Genomic DNA, 20,064 nt, shown 5'->3' on the forward strand with positions numbered 1-20,064 from the left:
AAAAGACTGAAAGGGAGAATGATAAAAGGAAAAAAAAATCAACGAGCAAGATGAAATGTTCACGGACGCTGCGAGTGTGTGTTTGTCGTTGTTATAAGGGGCCACCTGCTCCAGATCTCGTGATCCCGAAACTTCTAGCTTTTGAGCCGAGGTAAAGCGGGTGGACTGGGCCACACCGCTTTCACACCTGGGCTTGGGGTCCTGGGCGTTCCGGGCGCCCCGCCCCCTCCTGTCTAGTGACGCCACCACGGCTGCAGTGAAGTCACGTGACATCACGCTCCACCGGCGGTCCCACGCAACCCAGAAGGGCGAGGGTGTCCCGGGGTTGTGCGCTACACTTGCTCCCCAGACGCCGAGCGTTTGGAGAGCCAGGCAGCGCGCCTGCTCTGCGCGCACAGCCCGCGCGCAGTGCGCCCAGATCCTCTCAAACCTGTCGGAGGGGCCCGCACAGGGCCTCTCTAGAAAGAGAGAGGACAGTGGGTTGTGGGTTGTGGGAGGGAGGGGGCGTGGGCTTCGCGTCCCAGGAAGTTCGAGGTCACCGTGCCTCCCACCCCTTAGGTGGGTTTGACTTGGGACGGTCTAAGTACCCGTCCAGGCGGGGCCTTTCACTCCCCAACTCTGCCTGGCGCTGCTCTGCGACCTCTGAGCCTAGAGTGCCCTTCCCACGTCCACCCCATCCCGCGGGCTCCCGGACTGCGGGCGGCCGGCACGCACTGACCTGCACCGCGGATCCTCCGCGGGGCCCCGAGCCGGGGTTCGAGGTGAGGCGAATACCGACGAGGCTCGGAGAAGTGGACGCTCGCCCGCACACCGCCGCTCGGCCTCTACCGCCTTAGGGGGTGGGGCGCAGGGTCGGGAGTCGCCGAGCATTATTGGATCGAAAACGAAATAAAAGCGGCGTTAAGTGAAATAGCTAACTTTTTTATTAAATAAAACGACTTAAATAAAAGGAACGGAAAAGGAGAAGGGTGGACCCAGCCTCAACGCAGGGTGCCCCAGCCCCTGGCGCTTCCCCCAGTCGCCTGATCGGCCGCCCCTCCTCCAGTGGCCCCCGCGGGGGAAGCAGGTGGCCGGTTTCTAAAGAAAAAAGCCAAAACTTTTATTATTTACACGTTTGGGCAAAAGTGTACAAAGTATAATACAGGCGCCCGGCCCGGGGGCTGCGGGCGAGGGGCGGAGAAACGTAAGGCGCTTTCTTTGTCAGGCCCGGGCCTCGGGCGGGACTGGGCGCGGGGCGGGGGCTCGGATTGTGCAGTCGCGCGGAGCCCGGGCCCAGCCCCCCTCCGCAGGCGGCGGGGATGCGGCCGCGCCCCGGGGCCTACTTGAGCTTGGCTGGCCCTTCCCGTCTCGGCCTCCATTCCCCCCCCAGACCGGCTGGGGGGCCGGGGCGCCCCGCCGGGTCGGGGCGGCGATACTTGGTGACGGTGCGCGCTGGCGGCTCACACCAGAGAGGTGACGGCGGGGACCTTGGAGCTATCCTCCTCCCAGGGCTGCAGATTCTGCAGAGCAAACAGCGAAGAGTTGTGCAGACAGAGCGGGTCGGGCTGGATAGAGTCGTTGAGGCTCTTTTGGAAGGCGTCGTGTTGCAGCTGCAGCATGAGCCGACTTGCCTGCTGCCGCTCCGCCTCCCGCTCCTCCGCCGTCTGCCGCCTGCACCGGGGGAGGGAGAGGGACAGCACCGTCAGGCACCCGGCACCGCGGGGCCGCCGGCGGGGCCCCCACCCGCCCGGGAGCCAAAGCCAGCCGGGAGCCTCGAGGCGCAGAGTCAGTCTGCTTCCCCGCCGGCCTTGTGCGCCGGGGACCCGCGGGTCCGCGGAGTGGGTTGGGATCGTTTGTTTTTGTTGTGCGCGGGGAGATCGCCGGGAGGAAACTCCGCCCGCCGCCCACTTGCACACCCGGGTATTGTGGCTTCGCCGACAACAAAGATTGTTTCTTTGCGGGGTAACAAGGGCAGGGCGTGTGTGTAACTGACTAGGCCCTACAGGCGGCCGGGTCACTGGGGCCCGCGGGTGGGCGGGCAGGCTCTGCACCTCGCGGTGTCCCCGGGTCCGGTCAGCCTCATCCGGTTCTCCCAGGCTCTGTCTCAAACCCCTCTTGCAGGACGCGATCGCTTCGCCGTTCACGGGTTGGATCGAAAGAGCGATCGGATAAAAACAGGGCTGGAGTCGGGATGGGGAGCTAGAGCGGGAACCCGGAGCCCCGCGCGGATTGTCGGGAATCGGAAGGGCAGGGGGCAAGCGGGAGGGTTTAGCGGAGCGCGAGAGGCCCGGGATGGGGTGGGGTGTTGGCGGGGGGCAGGTGAGAGGAAACCGAGCGAGCGCAGGAGACCGAATAAAACACCGAGAGAGTTGGAGAGGCTCAAGAAAGCGACACAGGGATGGGAATGGAGGAGAATTCCAGACACGGATGAGGACAGGCGCGCGGGAGGGCGAGCTGGGAGATAAAACCTGGGAAGGAGGGGGGAGGTGCAGCCCTAGGAGGGCGAGTAGGAGGTAGCGCAGGGTGGGGAGAACGCGAGGCTCCGGCGCGGGGCGGGCGAAGGGCCGGTGCAAGGTGGGCCGGGCCAGGCCTCTCTCACCGCCACTTGGTCCTCCGGTTTTGGAACCAGGTCTTGACCTGCGCGTCCGTCATTTTGAGGGACTTAGCGAGCGCCGCCCTCTCGGCCGAGGCCAGATACTTCTGGCGGTGGAAGCGCTTTTCCAGCTCGCAGATCTGCACCCGAGAAAAGGATGTACGCGGCTTCTTACGCTTGGGCGGCGTCCTGTTCTGGTAAGGGTGGCCGATGCGCCGGGTCACGGTGAAGGGCGTGAGCGCCGCCGCCGCTGCGGAGACACACGAGGCCCCCTGAAGCCCGGCCCAGCTCGACTGCCGTTCAGGCACCATGCGGACCCGGTGCCGCCCGGTGGGGCGCAGAGTACTACGCTATTTCGTTGGTCCCGAGGGTCCCCAGCGGCACCAAGCCGGTTGGGAGATGTCCCCCTCTTTCCCCGGGCACAGGCTTATTTCCCCCAAACTCTCTGATTTTTCTCCCCTCTATGGTTGCCCGGGGCCCTGGGCGCTGAGGCCTCCACCGCACTTGGGCCTCCGCAACCGTTTCCCCGAGTGAAGCACGTAGGGCGCGGCGCCTCTGGCCCCGGGAGGGCCGAGGCCCGGCGCCTTTTTGGACACCCTGCTCACCTGTGAAACGGTCTTTTACGAAGCGGCGGCTGCTCTCCATCCAGGGGAAATTGAGGCCGCCCAGGCTGGAGACCGTGGGCACGGAGGGCATGGCAGGCAGCGCGCTAGGCAGAGGCGGCGGCACGGCCCCGGGCAGCGGCCTGTGCGCTGGCACTCGGATCACGCCGGCGGGCGCCAGGCTCAGGTTGACACTGTAAGATCCCGCGTCCTCGAAGGGCGCGCCGAGGCCGGCAAAGGAGGTGGGCAGAGACGGGTATGTGGCGCCCGGACGGCCCCCGGGGGGCCCTCCCAGGTAGTTGGCGCCGTCGGGGCCCCGCGGGGCTGGCGCGCTGTCCTGGTCCGGGCTGTTGAGGATCTGGTCGATGCCGAAGCTGATGGGCTCGTGCGGGTGCGGGGTCTGCGCGCTGGCTGGCGCCTCCATCCTGGGCGGGCGGAAGGGCTGGGCTGGGCTGGGCGGGGAGGCGGCTGGGTCCCCGTTACGGCGCGGCCATGGAGCGCCCGGCGCCTCTCGTCGCACTGAAACTTTGCCAAGAGTGCGCGGGCCCGACAGGCTCTGTGTCATCTTTCTTGAACCGAACCTGGAGTTTCCGCTGCTAATTCCTCTCCCGCCGCAGCCATTGGCTGCGATCAACAAGCCTCTCTCCTCCCATTGGCTCCTGGCTTTCAATAAAGGCCTAATTCATGGAAATAGGAGCTTAGGGACTGTTCCAAGGTGACATCATTTTAACAAACGAACAATAGGTCAAATTTATTAGCTGGGATAATGGGCGGCGGATATTAGCGCCTGAACCACAGCCTCCCAAACCCGAAATGTAACGAAGCTGCAATTAGGAGACGTTCCCCGCTCCTCCCGGCTGGGGCAGCTTCCCCGCCGCCGAGCCGGGCGGGCAGGGCGCTCTGCTGGTGAAATTGTCATTTGCTGAGGGGGGTTTCGTTTTCTTCCAAAAAATTTTTTTTTTCATCTGAGCAAAACCCAAACAATATGAATCCTTTCAATTACAATGGAGTTGCAACTCCGGAACGACCCTGCGGAATCCGCGGCAGCGTCCTGGACACCCCACCGCCTCGGGAGCAACGAAAGGGGCGCACCGTGGGGCGCAAGCTGTGCGCTGCCTGCGCGCGGGGTGAGGACAGCACCGGAGCATGCCCCGCGCTCCCGAGGACACCGACCCGCGTGGGGAGAATTCACCCCCGCCCGGGCTTCGGCCGCGGCGTCGCGGCCACTTTAGAGACGCTCCCTGGCACCCACCCGGCAAGCGGACCGAGGCGAGACTCTCAGGTGCCCACGCGTGCCAGGCCCGGCTGAACGGGACCCGGGGTCGCCCGGTGGGGAGCGAGATCCGGTCCCTCGAAATTCGTTGCAGGATGGACGGGACTGTGGACCCGCGGGGAGACCTGCCCGAGGGGCGGCAGGTGTCCAGACCTGGGATTGCCGAGGGGCAAGGGCGGGGGAGGGTCATATTTAGAGCAAATAGCGGGATTTCTTTGGGTAACCCTGGGCGCTGAGACCACTCCTTGCTTTGCCCGCGCCCTCGGAGACTGTGCAGGCGGGCCAAGGGGCACCGGTGACAGGACGACGTGCAGGGCGGTCAACCCCCCTTGCCCCCCACCCCCCTAGTCTCATCTGTCTCCCCAGGGAAGGTTTACAGAATCGTTTTCTACCTGCTAATTCTAAAATCGTTAAGTGCAAACTGACTGCTGACCGCTTAGCGGGGCCTCCCTTGTGCTCCTCGTCTTGCCGACGTGGTGAGAGCTGGGATGCTCCATTGGCCAGAAGGGTGTTTGTATTTGGGCCAGGTCACATCCTAGCTGAGTGACCTTGAGCAAGGGACTCATAGCTTTAGGCTTTGGTTTCCTCGTTTGTAAAACAGAATGCGTGAATTGCGAGGTGGTCTCGAGCAGCGAGTGAGATGTGGAGAGCGCACGGGGTTAGGGCCTGGCAGGTAATAGGAAACGGGAAGCTGTGGCTGCCCTCCCCACCCGCCCAGCGTGACAGTTGATGTGTTATTCTTAAGATTCCTGTTTATTTGTTTGCGGTTTTATTTTATTTGCGGAGGCTCAGTATCTTGGAGAGAGAGGTGTATTTGTCTACGGTGGGGTCAGTCTCAGGGGTCCAGGAAGGGCAGGGGGCAGCAGAATTACTAGATTCTTCCTAGTAATCTGCCCCCAACAAGGAGAGGCCTCAGGACTTACAATCTTAAGGCCTGGAAGCCTGAGTCAACACCCCCTCTGTGACCTTGGGCAAGTCTCTGGCCCTGGCAGAACCTCAGTGTTGGGTGGGGAGAATGAGGTGTCTGGGCAGAGAGGGGTGAGGAGAGCGGGGCTCCTGGGCCCTGGGCAAGCCCTCCTCCACTGCCCTCTGCAGACCAGGACCTTCAGATGGAGTTTCGCTGTTGCTCTGGGCTGGGGGCCTCCTGCTTCTAACTCAGGCTCTGCCACCGGGGGGCCTGGGGGTTGTGGGGTCTCTCTTGCATCTCCTGGAGCCTCATTTTCCTTATTTGTAAAAGCAGAAAGGGTAATAGCTACCCCCAGGGTGGCTGTGAGAAGTAAATGAGAGAAGGTCTGTGGAATTGCCTGGGAGACACTCTGGCGGTTATGTAATAATAACTTTAATGGCAACAATAGAGCAACTGTGAGTTGAGAACTTAGCACGTGCCACGCAAGGGCTGGGGCACTTATTTATTCCTCACGACAGCCCTGTGTGGAAAAGGCTGCTCTCAACCCCATCTTGTACCTGATGAGCTGACTGAGGCTGAGTTCTGAGACTCACGCTGACTCAGAGGCCGGTGAAGGCTCTCCACCAGCAGCTTCACTTCCTTCCTGGCTTCCAGATCCCTGGATCCCAGGCCTGTCTTTGCTGCTTCCTGGCTCTGTTACATGGAATAGCAAGGCCCACGCTGCACACGTAGGTGGGCAGGCACAGAGATAGGGAGAAGATGTGGGTGGTGTGGCCAACATTGCTCCCAGGGCGTGGTGAGTGGCCCAGTGCTTAAGAGTTGGATTCCTACCTCTGTTGATGAGCTGTGGGCTAGGGAATTCTCTTTGTGCCTCAGCTTCCCCATCCGGTAAAGCACCAGTACCAACATCGTGGGATTGAATGAGCTCATTCAAGTAAGCATTCTGCACAGCGCCTGGGGTAGGGAAGGGCTCCACCTCACTGTGCCCCGCTGCCTGGGACCCTGAGCTTCTCAGGCATCCAGCAGTAGGCGCTTTGGACCACTGGGCACAAACCCCCCTTCTTTCCCAACCCAGAAAGAACAGAGCTGTTAGGCAGCTCAGGAAAAGGAGTAAACGGCGCGGGTAGCAGTTTCCGGGACAGCGTTTTCAATGTGTGTTCCGACGAGCGGCATCAGCCTCACCTGGGAATTCGTTAGGAATGCGCATTCTTGGACCCTAGCCCAGACCTACTGAATCAGAAACCCTGGGGTTGGGTTCAGCACTCTGTGTTTAACAAGCCCCCCAGGTGATTGAGACGCCTGCTCAAATTCAGAAGCCGGTGCCCAGAATATTGCCCATTTCATCCAAGTTTTCAAATTCATTGTTGTGACACTGTGGGAAGATTCTCTCCTATTTTGAAACTCCCATGTTGAATCCGTGTTGACATCCTCTGCATTTCGTTCTCACTGTTACTCAGTTGTGCCTTTTGATCATATTTGTCAAAGGTTTGTCTATTTTACTGGTCTTAAAGAAAAGACTTTTATTTCATTATCCTCTTTTAAAATATCATCTCCTTCAGGAATGGTTTGTTTTATTTTTATTCGTTAATTTCTTCTTTGTTTGTTGAGGTGAAATTTTAGTTCCTTTTGGTCATTCTTCCTTGTTTTTTATTAAATACATTTAAGGCCAGACATTCTCCTCTGAGCACTGTTTTGGCCAAATATTGTTTGATATGTATTTAGTGTTCCTGAAATTGTAATTTTTTGCTGTCCATTCTTACCTGCTATCAACTGAACAATGACAGAGATGGAGATACACACACACACACACACACACACAGAGAGATGAGAAAATCTCTAAGATCTGGGAGCTGGTGGCCCAGACTCATGAGGCCAGAAAGACTTCCAGGATGCAGTGCATCCTCTCCTCCTCCCGATGGAGAAGATGGGAGAAGGGATAGCACTGCTGGAGGTCTTGCTGGGTGTCATATAGGAGACAGAGGGGGGATTTAGGGATGAGAGTCAGGATGTCGGCATTTCCAGTTGTCCACATGCAGGAGGACCCAGTTCGGGCTCACTCTACCGCCGACTTCCTGTGTAAACTGGGAATCAATTTCCCTGTCTGTAAAATGGGGTAGGGTTTGAATCAGGGCTCTTAAACATATTTGGGTCAGCAACCAAATTTGCAAGATAGATGAAAATATTATGGACCACTTCCATAGACGAAGACACAAACACATCAGTTTGGCACACACGCCATGTCCCAGGTTGCTTACCTGCCCACCCTCCATCCTTAGTTCACACCCCCTAGTTTGGAGTCTCTAGGGGCCCTTCTATTTCTCATGATGGAAGGCTCTAAAGACACCTGCCCAAACTTATTCACTCATCCATTCATTTATTCAAGTGTTTGCTGAGCACATACTCCAATTTTCTGGACCATGTCCCAACTTTGGGCCTCCATTTCCCCATCTGATAGTGGGAGTAATGCAGTCTGAGCTCTTCATCGCTGCCTCCCTCGATGAGGAGGACTAGAGGGCATGCGGTGGGGAAGGGCTGGAGCTGGGATTGGAACCCAGGACTGTCTTGACTCCAAAGCCCGTGCTTTTCCCTTTACCTCATACCCCCATTTTTGCTGTGGCAGCAGGTAGTAAGGATTCGAAGTCATAGGAAATCAGTGGGTGGTCTAGGGGAAGGATCCCAGGAGTGGCGTGAGGGCGGCCGCAGTGGGCTCACTTCTGTGTCCCCCACTGTTCCAGGAGTGCCTCCAGGGCAGAATGGTGTTGGTGGCGTTCAAGTTCATGTCCTGGGGCTGGCCCAGGGCCCACTGGATGGTCATTAAGAGTTTGCGGTATTAAACTGAATAGCACACAGCAAGGTCAGACGAGGGATAAGGAAGAAGGGGTCAGAAGTGTGTCCAGTAATTCGCCTGTACTCAGTTCAGCACTCGCCTCCCCCAGCTCCGCCCACGGCTGGTGCCTTTCCACCTTTTTTGTTTTTTTTTTTGTTTTTGCGGTACGCGGGCCTCTCGCTGCTGTGGCCTCTCCCGTTGCAGAGCACAGGCTCCGGACGCGCAGGCTCAGCGGCCATGGCTCACGGGCCCAGCCGCTCCGCGGCACGTGGGATCTTCCCGGACCGGGGCGTGAACCCGTGTCCCCTGCATCAGCAGGCAGACCCTCAACCACTGCGCCACCAGGGAAGCCCTGCCTTTCCACCTTTTAGGGCCCAGGCCACCTCTTGCCTCTCTGCCCATCCTCTAAAGCAGCCCTCCTCCCCCCCAGCCACTGTCTATCCCTGTTTTATTTTCATCATTGCCTCATTGCCTTTGGAACCCATCGTATTTCCCCTGCTCACCAGCTCTCTGAAGGCAGACTCTGCCTCGTTCGCTGCTTTATCTGTGGTAGGTGAATGAATGAGCGAACGAATGATCTCCAGGATCCTTGTGCTGAGTCAGACCCAGGCCCTGGCCTCGAGGATGGCCCAGCCTGGCAGGGAGGCTGGCAGCAGCCTGAGGGAGCTGCCAAAGGGCTGGGGGTTAGGAGAGAGGGTATAAGACAGGAAGGGGGAGGGGAGGGGAGATTCCTTCCCTCGTGCGGGCTGGTGACACATGCGCCTGTGGGTAGCAGGGCTTGCTGGGAGCACGCGGGCTCAGGGGGCGAGGGCAGGCACCGAGGGCAGGCACAGCCGTGGCCTTCTGAGGTGCCTGCACACCCGATCTCATGCCCTTGTTTGTTCCCACCCCATCCGCCATTGTCCCCATTTTGTGTTTTACAACTTTCCTTTCTTCCTGACAGATTTCTCTACTAAATTTGACTTCGTTTCAACACTTTTGTTGGGCAAATTACATTAAGATGGATGTTGCAGGTACCCTTATGGTTTATTTATCGTGATACTGTTTGTATCTCACGCTTATAAATAACTTATGTTATAGCTTTTGTTTGTGGGAATGTAACTTACATATTTTATTACGCTTTCTGTAAACCTCAAAAAGAATCTTGTCAAGGAAGCACTCTTATGAGCAATCCAACCTATGGGATGTAAAAACCCACACTAACATTATTTTTTAATATGCCAAGGAGGCAGGTTACTCTTGCTGTAGTTTGAAAGGTTTGCTGTCATTGTAAACTTACACCTCAATAAAACATTAAAAAGTCTCAAGAATGATTTTATAAAGTTCAGGGAGGAGGATGAATCAGTGGCAGAAGCCACAGACACAGCACACAAGGGGCCCTGTGGGACTGGCCTTTCTTGGGGAGTGATCAGCCCCATCTGGGGGTCCCGGTGGGTCCATATGCACCTCCCCACCCAACTGTCTCCAAAGCCCAGTGGTGAAGTACCTAGCTTAAGGGATGTTAGTGGAAGAGAAACATGAGTTTTGGAGTCAGGCTGACCTGACTTTGAATCCTGGCTCGTCCACTTTTTAGCTGTGTGGCTCGGGTCAGTCTTTTGGTCTCAGTTTTTTCATCTCTAAAATGAGGATAATATCAATACTTACTTGACTTTCTTATTGGTAAGCATTACATTTAAATGAGATCATGATTTGCAGTGCTTCGTGGGTGCTCATTAAATGATGGTGGTTCCAGTTGTGTAATGTTCATCTTGGGACTTTCACTGTCTCCCTCTGTACTCTGCCCCGCCCCGCTCTCCAGGCGCTCTTTGCCTCCTCGCCATAAGGTGCTGGGTTCTCTCAAATGCTGCCTCGCCTACACTGCTGGACTGGCCTCCATTTGGACAAGGCTCCCGTATGCCAGCTCTTCCACCATCCCCAGTTTCTCTCACCAAACCTACCCTGTTCTTTGTTCTCACGCTCAGCTCTGTTGGTAGTTAACTCAGTCACTGAGCTCAGCTCACAGCCAGCGCCAGGTCAGCTGCGCATGTCGACAGGGGCTTCCAGTACCGTAACCCAAAGGCACTTCTAGGTTGGCAGGGCCAGTGGAAGGGAGGCCAGGGGCCGACAGGGCTTTTCTGGCTGCTCCGATCATCACGTCACGGTGCATGCAGCACCCCCATCCCCTGTTCTAGAGAAGCCTGATTGGAAAGCACAGAAAACACAGAAACATCTAGACCACAAGCAGGGTACAGCTCTCAGGGGTCAGGTTCTTAAGTCAGTGGAGAAGGCAAAAGGCGTGCGGTCATAATACCTTCAAACTGTTTCTTGCTTGGCTATCAGCTGAAGCTGTTGGCTTGACCTAGAGCCCCGCACAGTGTGGACGAGACCTGTTTGCCTGCTAGAAGCTCTTCAGAAGGGCGAGGTGCGCCGGCAGCGGCCCGCGCATTCCTCTCCTCCTCACTCTGGGCCAGATGCTGTGGGTAGGTGGTAGACCCCGAGGAACTGCCAGGATCATTTATTTTTTCCTGTTGCTGAGTGTAAGTCACATTCACCTGCGATCTGATTGGAGCGTGTAACACAGGGGTCCCCAACCCCCAGGCCACGGACCAATACCGGTCCGGGCCGCAGCCTGTTAGGAACCGGGCCGCACAGCAGGAGGTGAGCGGCGGGGGAGCGAGCGAAGCTTCCTCTGCTGCCCCCCCATCGCTCGTGTTACCTCCTGAAACATCCTCCTGTGCCCCCCCCCACACCGCCCCCCACCCCCCCGCAACCCCTGACGGTGGAAAAACTGTCTTCCATGAAACCAGTCCCTGGTGCCAAAAAGGTTGGAGACCGCTCTGTAACAGATCCAACTAGCTCTCTTTTGTGCAGGCTCCGCAAGATTGGGTGTGCCCTCGAGTGCCTGTTTTACCCTTGGGATAGGATGACCCTGCAGAGAACTCCCATGGGGGACTCCAGCTTTCCCCTGGAGCCCCCGCAATCCCTCACCAAGGCCGACTCTGGCAAGGCTGGCCTGAGCGGGTGGGGCGCAGTTCCAAACCAGGACCCACTGGGACAGGGGGTGAGTGTGCAGTCTGACGTGATCTGCAAACACCCCAGCTTCCCCACTCCCTCCTCCTCCCTCAGAAAGGGCACAGAACGGAACTTAGCTCTCCAGGGAGAATCAGGATTCCTTTCCAGGTCTCAGGGGAGAAACCTGTAGCCAAACTCAACCTCTCCAGCAAAGGCCAGGTAGGAGTCGTGGCAGGTGGCTTTGAACATGGCTCCCGAAGACCCCTGCCTCCCGCCTTTGTGTAACCCCTCCCCTTGGGTGTGGGCCGGTCCAGTGATTTACTTCCAATGAAGAGAACACAGGAAAAGTGATGCGTGGCCCCGCTGCGATTAGGTTACGAGAGGCTGAGACTTCCAGACTGCTGTGCTTCTCTCTCTTGCTCTGGTAAAGCGAGATGCCAAGTTGTGAGCCGCCCTGTGCAAAGGCCACTTGGCGAGGAGCTGAGGCTCGGTCCACCAACCCGCGAGGAGCCGACTCCTGCCAATAGCCACGAGGGGGCTGGAAGCAGGTCCTTTCCGGGCAAGCCTGGTGATGATCAGGGCCCTGGCCCACAATCCTGGCTGCAGCCTGGGAGACCCTGAGGCAGAGCACTCACAGGAACTGCGAGATGAGCAGTGCTGCTCTAAGCCACTACGTGTTGGGGTCGTTTGTTACACAGCAACAGAGACTTCTGAAAAACACATGGTGATGGATGTAAACATTAACTGGTTTCAACTCACCATTCTCAAATACAGGTCTTGGAGAGGCCAGGAATTCCTCTGAGGTGACACAGACCTGGGGTCAAATCCTGCCTGTGTGACCAGTGTAAGCTGCGTACCACCTTTGCGCCTCAGCTTCCTCATCTGAAAAGTGGGAGTATGCTGTCCACCTTCACAGGGTTATTGTGAGGACTAAGTGAGAGGTCAGATGAGGAGGGCACGGCAGACGTTCCATCGCTTTGCTGAGTCTGTTCCCCGCTGCGCGCGCTGCCTCTCCGTGTGCTCTGCACACCCCGGCGCCATGAGCAGGCCCTGCTCAAGTGGGGCTGGGGCAGGCCTGACAAGTCCTCCTCCCCAGCAGCTCTCCAAGGCCAAGACTGAGCCTTTCCTGGCTGGGGAGAAACCACCAGGCGACCTTTGGCGATGTGGTCAAGAAAAGCAAGTACACATGGTGATTTTCTTGTGAGCATTTTAATGCAAATGATACGGTGCTTTTAGGTCTTGGACCTTTTTATTTATTTATTTACTTTGGCCACGCCACGCGGCTTGCAGGATCTTAGTTCCCCGACCAGGGGTTGAAGCCGGGCCATGGCAGTGAAAGCCCGGAATCCTAACCACTAGGCCACTAGGGAACTCCCAGGTCTTGGACCTTTTTCAAAAACAAAAACAAAAAACAAACCAAAAAACAGTGTCGGAAGGGGATAGGTCTTCGATGAAGGATTTTTTGGGGGATGAGTAGTATACAGTAATAAGCCCATGAGAAATAGAAAATTCTCAAGTCAGACTGCTCTCAACAGTTGAGGTTTTATGAAGTTCAGAATCTGCCTTCTTGTGGAAATTTATCCCACTGCTAATGAAACATAGTGTAAGGCTGAGGCTTCCTTCTCCATTAGATACCAGAAGTAACCCTACCTAGAACACACACTTTTCCCTGATTTCCTGGGTTCACACACGGAAGACAAACATTTTGAGATAAACTTGGGTGACCTTGCTTTTCTGTGACAAGCCTGTTGTAAAGCTCAGCTATCAAGAAAGTTTTCAAGAAACACTAGTCTGAGAAATGAGATTATAACAGGAGCTTGTAGATTTACTTCTTCTTCAACAGTAAGGCCAACCTTTCATGTCTTATCAGAAATAAAGGGAACAATATTTACTACAAGCCTGAGCCATGAAGACGGAGCGGTGAGACACCAAAGCCATCTGACAGTGGCAATCACAAATTAATAGCCTAGCTCCAGTCCCTCACAAACTGTAAAGGCTTCCTCCTTGTCCTGGGTTTGGGCCGAGCTGCAGTCCCCACAGTAGTAAGAGTTTTTGTGGAAGGATGAAAACCAGCTGATCCACATCCTCTGAAAATCTATACTTTAGCACCTAGAACTGTTTTGGGTGGCCCAAGAAGGCAGAGCTGCTTTTGAAGAAATATCTCTGCAGGCAGTAATTGCACAGCTTAATTCTTCTAGACTGAACCACTTCAGATTTATGCCAGTGAAGAGCAAACGTTGTTTGTAAGTCATTTAATTGTGTTACTGTCTCTCAACTTCATCAGACGCTGCTGAGACGGAGAGGGCTGTGTGCAGTCCTGTGGGATGCTCTGGAGAGCTCCCAGGCTCGTTCTTAAGTGCCCACAGCTCAGAGTCCCCAGTGCTGCTTTCTCCAGACTCATAACAAACTGCTAATTTAACAGGTTCAAATGGTATATTTGTCTCAATCCGGGATCTATGTTGAAGGTTGCATCTCTCACAAATTCACAACCTTGACTGCAGAACCATTAACTAGTACACACTTAGGTGTAAACCTGGTTTATTATATTCTTTGGTTAAATATTGTCTCTACACCCTTTCAGAGCATTATAAGAACAAAGATAAATGCTATTTTATAGAAAGACTGAAAACACATCTTTTGCTTTTTCATTTACATTGTTTGTGTGCTATTATAAATTCTTACAATTAGGCCAGGCTTATAAAAAGGTAGGACTCTTGTTGTTGTTGTTTGTTTGTTTTGAAAAATAGATTCCCCTGGGCTAGCCAACATCACTGTCCTGGGATCCAGACCCACAAGTCTCTTGATAAAAGCTGCTCGGCACACGGTCAGAAGTCGGGTCAGCTCATCATGTCCAGACTGCACGGTTCGGTGCTGCCATCACTGCGCAGGGCCTCTGCCACATCTCTTCTGAAGACGGAGAGGTTCTGGGTGAACCTGTGGACAGAGTAAGAAAGGGCTGAGGGCAGTGGCAAGGCTGAGGCTGTGTGAAGCTCTGGCGGCGGAGTTCAGGACCCTGGAGACGGCCTAGGTGCTGGCTGAGCTCCGTCCTCCCATTTCACCGACCACTACTGCTCCGCCAGCAGCATGCCCTCCTCCTTCCCCTCCCGGAAAACAAGGGTTACCAGCAAATACACTCTGACCATTTCGAGGGGTGCATTCTGTGGTTATACTATTTAAAAATTATTTTTAAAAGTCAAATTACATTATAGATAGTAAGGAATATAAAGAAAAGAACAAAAGCTTATGTGCCTGGCACTGGTTGAGTTTACATATAAATCTGTTTAATCATCACAAGTCTTCTCCAAAGTAGGTGTCAGTATCCTCATCTGCAGATAAGGAAACCAAACTAAGTGCTTCACAAAGAGGGGGCACTGGGTAAGACTACCTGGGCTCACATCCTGGCCCCAACACTTCTAAGCTGGGTGATCTCTTGTCTTGGTGCCCCACATGAGTAGCTAGCTTACGGGATTGTGGGAAGGGAGAGTTTACTGAGTCAAGTGAGACGATGCCTGTAAGTGCTCAACATCCTGCCCGGCACGTGGAAAACACGCAGTCCTTGCTAGCTAGTACTCTCACTAGACGAGGAGCTTGTCTGACACCATTTCACAGAGCCGCTCAAGAGGCAATACTCAAATTCCCAAGCCTCAGGTGAAGCAATTTCCCCCCGAGGCATGTAGGGAAGGGTCCCCTCTTCCTTCACGAAGTCTCTTCTCCTGCTAGCCCTGGAGGCTGCCCCTTTTTGCCTGATAGAGGATCTTGGCTCAGAACAGTCAAATGGACACGTCCACAGAGCCCAGCCGCCTTGGCCTCGTATTACCAAAGCCCAGGTTTTGGCATGTGGCTATCGGGATGATTAATGATGTGCCTTTCAAATGGCGCAGTGTTTGGATGCTACCACTTTTATAAAAGGATGAGGCAAGTATTTTTTTTTTTTTTTTTTTCTGAAAACATTTTCTCTCTCCATCATTCATTATGCCTGTCTCTTCCACTAGAAGCTCCGTGAGGGCAAAAACCTGGAACAATTAGTTCCTCGGTGGTATCCCCAGTGCCTGGCACATAGCAGATTCTTTTTTTTTTTTTTTTTTGTGGTTTTTTTTTTTTTTGTGGTACGCGGGCCTCTCACTGTTGTGGCCTCTCCCGTTGCGGAGCACAGGCTCCAGACGCGCAGGCCCAGTGGACGTGGCTCACGGGTCCAGCCGCTCCGCGGCATGTGGGATCCTCCCGGACCGGGGCACGAACCCGTGTCCCCTGCATCGGCAGGCGGACTCTCAACCACTGCGCCACCAGGGAAGCCCATACATAGCAGATTCTTAATAAAATTTTATGAACTAAATGAATGAATGGATGAATGAACTCTGGCACAGGTGATGAGTTTGGGTTCCTCATCAGGATCTCACTGGCAACTCACCTGTCTCTGTTCTTGCAAAACCAACCACTTTCAGAGGTCAGACAGAGGAAGGAACTACTTACTGTGCATCGTATGTCCTGGGTACCATGTTTACTATATTCTGTCATTGAAAGCTCACAATCAATTATCATCATCTCTGTTTTACTGGTGAGAAAACGGAGGATCAGAGAACTTGGCTGCCTTACTCACTGCCACACAGCCTTATAAAGGGCAGGGATAAAACTTAAATTGGAGTCTGTCTGACCTCAAAGCCTACGCTTGTTCAAATGCCAGGAGGCCTTTCTTTGTCCTTCATAGCAGATCTAGACTTTCCTTCTTTTAACCTTTTCAATTAGTTATTTTTTCTCTCTCTCTCCTGTTGGATTATAAACTGCTGAAGGGCAGAGGCTGCATTTTATTCATCTCTGCAGCCTCCACAGCAGGGGTCCCCAACCCCTGGGCCGCGGGCAACTGAAGCTTCATCTGCCAATTCCCATCGCTCATCTACATTATCCCCGTTGCTCGCATTACCGCCTGAACCCCGCCCCCCGGAAAAATTGTCTTCCACGGAACTGGTCCCTGGTGCCAAAAAGGTTGGGGACCGCTGCTCTACAGTGCCTAGTGTGATGCTTGGAAGAAAGCAACTACCCAGTCATATTTACCGGATGGAACTAAATTGAGTCTAGGATTACAAGGTGTAGTAGAAAAGCCGCATCAGTATATTGTGAGCCGTGTTAAGCACAATCCCGGAACGTCCACCTACCCCAGAGATGCTAAACTATGGGGCGCTGCTTACCTGTCTCTGTTCTTGACAGACAGGTTCTGCTCCACTCCTTCCATTAGGTTCCTGAAGCACTGGGCAAGGACCTCCTGCTTGGGGAGAGGCTGGCTGTTTATCAGACTTGCCCTCAGTTCACTGAAATACTGTTGGGAGACAGAACAAGTGTCAGAACTCTGGCTCCACGCTGGGGCCTGAGGAGAGCTGTAGGGGAGGGCTAGACCACCTCCAAAGTGCTCAGGGCTCCTAACTCTCAAAGGGGCTTTGGTCCAGGTCCCCTCTGAACTTTAAGCCTTTAGAGAAAACCAAAGCAACAGAGACATTCCTGAGTATAAACTGTATTATCCCTTCTCATAAAAATCTCTTCCTATAGTTGCTTTATTGTCACGGAACAATTTAGGCTGATGGAGTCCTCGCCTCCTCTGTGGGGGACCAAGCACATAAAGGTCTTCCTGAGTCTCATCAACAATAATCACAGAAAGGCTGAAAGAGGAAGGACCTCTCAGGCTGAGGGGAAGAAATGAACTAAAAATGCCCAAGGAGCGCTTTGGGCGACCAAGTCCAGGGTCCCTCCTCAGGCCTCTTCGTCTTCGGTGGCTTCAGTGAACTACCCCTCAAACGACCCCAGGCTTTGTTCCAAGTCCTTGTCCTCCCGAGTTAGGATGGGTCTGTTCTGCTGAGGTGGGGTACTACAGGGACTCGCTTAGTCCTGGGAGAGCTTTCTGGCACTAAGAAAAACACCTGTCACACCTGGTCACAAAGAACTGCACAGCCCTTTCTTCTCTGCTCATGTCTGTGGGCTTTTACACACACAAACTCTCAGGCTAAAAGCAGCTCCTAATCATCGGAAACGGCCTAATTTCAGCACAAAGACAACATTTTGCCAGTCGTGTTTATCCTTCCAAGCCCAAACAGCATGATATTTAATTTCCATCATACGTTAAAACAGCTCACATCAAAAACACACATAATTAATATGTAGTCAGACTAATACTTAAATACTATATATCAGAGGCATTACACTTAAACCACAATGTCTTCCCGAACAAGACTGGGAATGCACAAAACTACTTATTTTTCCCTTTTATAATGATGCAGTGACTCACACCAAATAGAAAATTATTAGTTTTTCATCCCAAACCATGAAATATTACCTCCATCAGTAAAGTATAATATTGTGATGTCATAAGCTTTTTCTAAACACTGAATTTGCCCTTATTCCCTCTCAATCATTTTAAAAGAACTGCTCTCTCTTATAGAGCTTGGATTTAAATCACAATAACACCGGGGGAAGATGAATGACGGTGCTATTGAATGTGGCTAAAATTGGATACTTCAGCACAGGTGAATGATGAGACAGCTCTTCTCTTTTTGATATATTTTCTTCTTCTATTAGTTTCCTTCCAAGGCTGGGATTTCAGTTTGAATTTTAATGTATGCGGCTGCCTCTAATCTCACTGTCTTTTCCCCCAGTACTCTCTTATCGTATAGACAATTCATTCTCCCGAGCAGTAATGTACCGTTCCTACTGACTGCTGGGGAGACAGGGGTGGGTTCAAGGGGAAGCTGGAGAACTTGGGAGGCAGCCCAGAGTGGTGCGTGCACTTAAGGACTGGAGACTTGTGCTCCGGATGAAGGGTGCTGCCCTGAGGGGCCACTGCTACCACTGAGGGCAGTGGGGATCCCACAAAGGAAGGGAGGCCTAGGAAGGGGCAAAAGGCGTTGTTGCCCACAATCTCCTGGAACAGGGAGGGGAGTGAGGGTGCGCTGGAAGCACTGCTGAGCAAACCACCTGTCCAGTGCAGGGCTCCAGATGCCAGAAAAGCTACTGTGAGGCCTCTACTTAACAACTGAAGGAGATCTGAGGCCTCTGGGGAAGGGCCTTCTGGGGGAATACAGCCTTGTCCCGCGTGCTCAAGGTCCCAGCTCAAGCTCGGTTGGCTTCCCTGTCTTTGTCGCAGCTTGGCCTGGTGTATAGCTGCTCCCTCTTCCCAGTGGTCGCCTCCTGCGGACCTTCCTGCAACCGCACTCACCTTCTCGTTGAGCAGGATGAGCCCCAGGAGAGGCCTGGATACTGACCACTGGTTCCGACAGTCTTCGAAGACAATGGTATTCATGAGGACAGACATCATCTAGGAGACAGAGTCACATGAAGACACTGATGCGCTGGCTCAGAGTTCCCCCCCACCCAAGTCCCAGGCCTTCTATGTGCTCACCTTCTATCCCCACATCTTGCCACCAGACATGAAGGTGCTTCCTGGACAAACAAACAGCTTTGACTCTGGAAGCCTATGATGCTGCTGTAGGAACTCTTGGCAAAGACTCTCAGCTCCCCCAGGAAGAGTTCCCACCACCGAAACCTTTGGTGAGAACCTTCTGGGTGGGCAGAAGTCAGGGGCCACAGAGCCAAGAGGATCAGTCCCTGCTTCTCAACCCTGATGTGCTTTCCTCTATACTAGGTCACCAGGCAAAAGCCCAGCTCACCTTTCTTTATGCCTCTCATTTCACCAAAGACGCCAAGCTGTGGAGGGGCAATATCTCTCCATGACTCCTCTCAGACAAGAGGGAGAAATGGGGCACATGCCAGGTAATGCCGGGAGTCACGTTTCCTGCTGGCCCAGGCTGTTAAAGTCTTCTCATTCACTCCTCATACACTAATTCACTCATTTACTCACTTCACTCCTACATTTCGTACTCATCCGTTTTCTTAAGTTCCAATTCTTCAAGACACCTGGGAGGCGGTAAGAGAACACAGGCATCTACCACAACCTCCATCCTTGAGGAGCTAAAAACTCCCTGGGGCAGACTACTCAGCACAGAGATAACAGGCACTAAGGCTGGGCTAAGTTGCTGTGGGCATGCAGTGGAAAGAAGGATGCTTCTGGGTCCCTGAGACTCAGGGAAGGCTTCACAGAGAAGGTCATGTTTATGGAGTTCACCATAAATGTGTTCTAAGCAGAGACAGTGGCAAAAAAGGAGGCTGGGAAAGAACACAGTGGGTTCTACAGTGGTGAGGAATGCAGTGTGGCAGAAGAGAGGCGGGCCAGAAGCAAGACCCCAGTGTAGGCTGGAAGACCGCGATGAAGAATGTGGCAGTGGGAGCCAATGATGGGTTTGCAGCAAAAGAGAGACATGCTCAGATCTGTAATTAAGAAATCTCTCTCTGGGGACATTTGGAACATGTACTGTGCAGGTGACAGTCAAGGAGGGAGACCAGAGGTGAGGCTGCTGCAACAGTCCAGGCAAAGAGCAGTGAAGCCAGCTGTGGCCATCCACATGGAGCTGATGCTACAGTTTCTGCTTCTTGCACTCTTTACCTCCCATCTCTAGCCCTTCCTGTTTTCACCACTTCAGAGCTCCTTTCCTCAAAGGAGGGCAGGGGAAAATGGCAATTATGTGGCAAAGTCTACTACACACACCACCCTGACTAGGCTTTGGTGACATTTGGCTTTGTCCTCTAGCATCTTTGCAATCCAATTTACCCTGTTCTCAGGCAAGTCACTGAACCTTTCTCTCTGTGTCTCAGTTTCATTAGCTATAAAGAGGGAAATGATAACCCAGTACAAGGAAGCTCAGAGAATCAAATGAGACGGTGGATATAAAAAGTGCTTCAAAAAGTGTTATAAACATTTAAGGTATATAAAAGCAACAGTAATGCGCTTAAACATCTGCCATTTCACACATCATCATCATCCTAACAGTTAGGCTGGTTGCAAATGAAATCTGC

At 53.7% G+C, this 20,064-nt stretch overlaps 2 protein-coding genes across 5 annotated transcripts in view; both read right to left on the bottom strand.

The window, feature by feature from the left end:
- Positions 1 to 900: 900 nt before the first annotated feature.
- TLX3 (T cell leukemia homeobox 3) lies at positions 901 to 3,710 on the bottom strand. The gene is made up of 3 exons (XM_032628389.1): positions 3,178 to 3,710; positions 2,579 to 2,822; positions 901 to 1,650 (listed from the first exon to the last, which is right to left on the bottom strand). Exons 1-3 carry the CDS (start codon positions 3,596 to 3,598, stop codon positions 1,440 to 1,442), a joined length of 876 nt encoding a protein of 291 aa, XP_032484280.1. The 5' UTR covers positions 3,599 to 3,710; the 3' UTR covers positions 901 to 1,439.
- Positions 3,711 to 12,375: 8,665 nt separating this feature from the next.
- RANBP17 (RAN binding protein 17) overlaps positions 12,376 to 20,064 on the bottom strand; it is a 318,400-nt gene continuing 310,711 nt past the window's right edge. For all 4 annotated transcript variants that reach the window (XM_032626913.1, XM_032626914.1, XM_032626912.1 and 1 more), the window contains 3 exons: positions 18,371 to 18,469; positions 16,356 to 16,483; positions 12,376 to 14,106 (listed from right to left, as the gene is read on the bottom strand). In XM_032626913.1, the coding sequence (XP_032482804.1) occupies positions 14,010 to 14,106; positions 16,356 to 16,483; positions 18,371 to 18,469 (324 nt within the window). In that variant the 3' untranslated portion in view covers positions 12,376 to 14,009. The remainder of the gene's footprint in view (positions 14,107 to 16,355; positions 16,484 to 18,370; positions 18,470 to 20,064) is intronic.

Source organism: Phocoena sinus, chromosome 3 (assembly GCF_008692025.1).
Source record: "Phocoena sinus isolate mPhoSin1 chromosome 3, mPhoSin1.pri, whole genome shotgun sequence".
NCBI classification, from domain to species: Eukaryota; Metazoa; Chordata; class Mammalia; order Artiodactyla; family Phocoenidae; genus Phocoena; species Phocoena sinus.

What these genes read in the sequence shown, in the direction of transcription:
- TLX3 (XM_032628389.1), bottom strand. Translation starts at nt 3,598, where the DNA reads ATGGAGGCGCCAGCCAGCGCGCAGACCCCGCACCCGCACGAGCCCATC. An exon ending in CGTAAAAGACCGTTTCACAG is followed by an intron (nt 2,823 to 3,177) that starts GTGAGCAGGGTG and finishes GTGTCTCCGCAG; the next exon opens with CGGCGGCGGCGCTCACGCCC. An exon ending in AACCGGAGGACCAAGTGGCG is followed by an intron (nt 1,651 to 2,578) that starts GTGAGAGAGGCC and finishes CCCCCGGTGCAG; the next exon opens with GCGGCAGACGGCGGAGGAGC.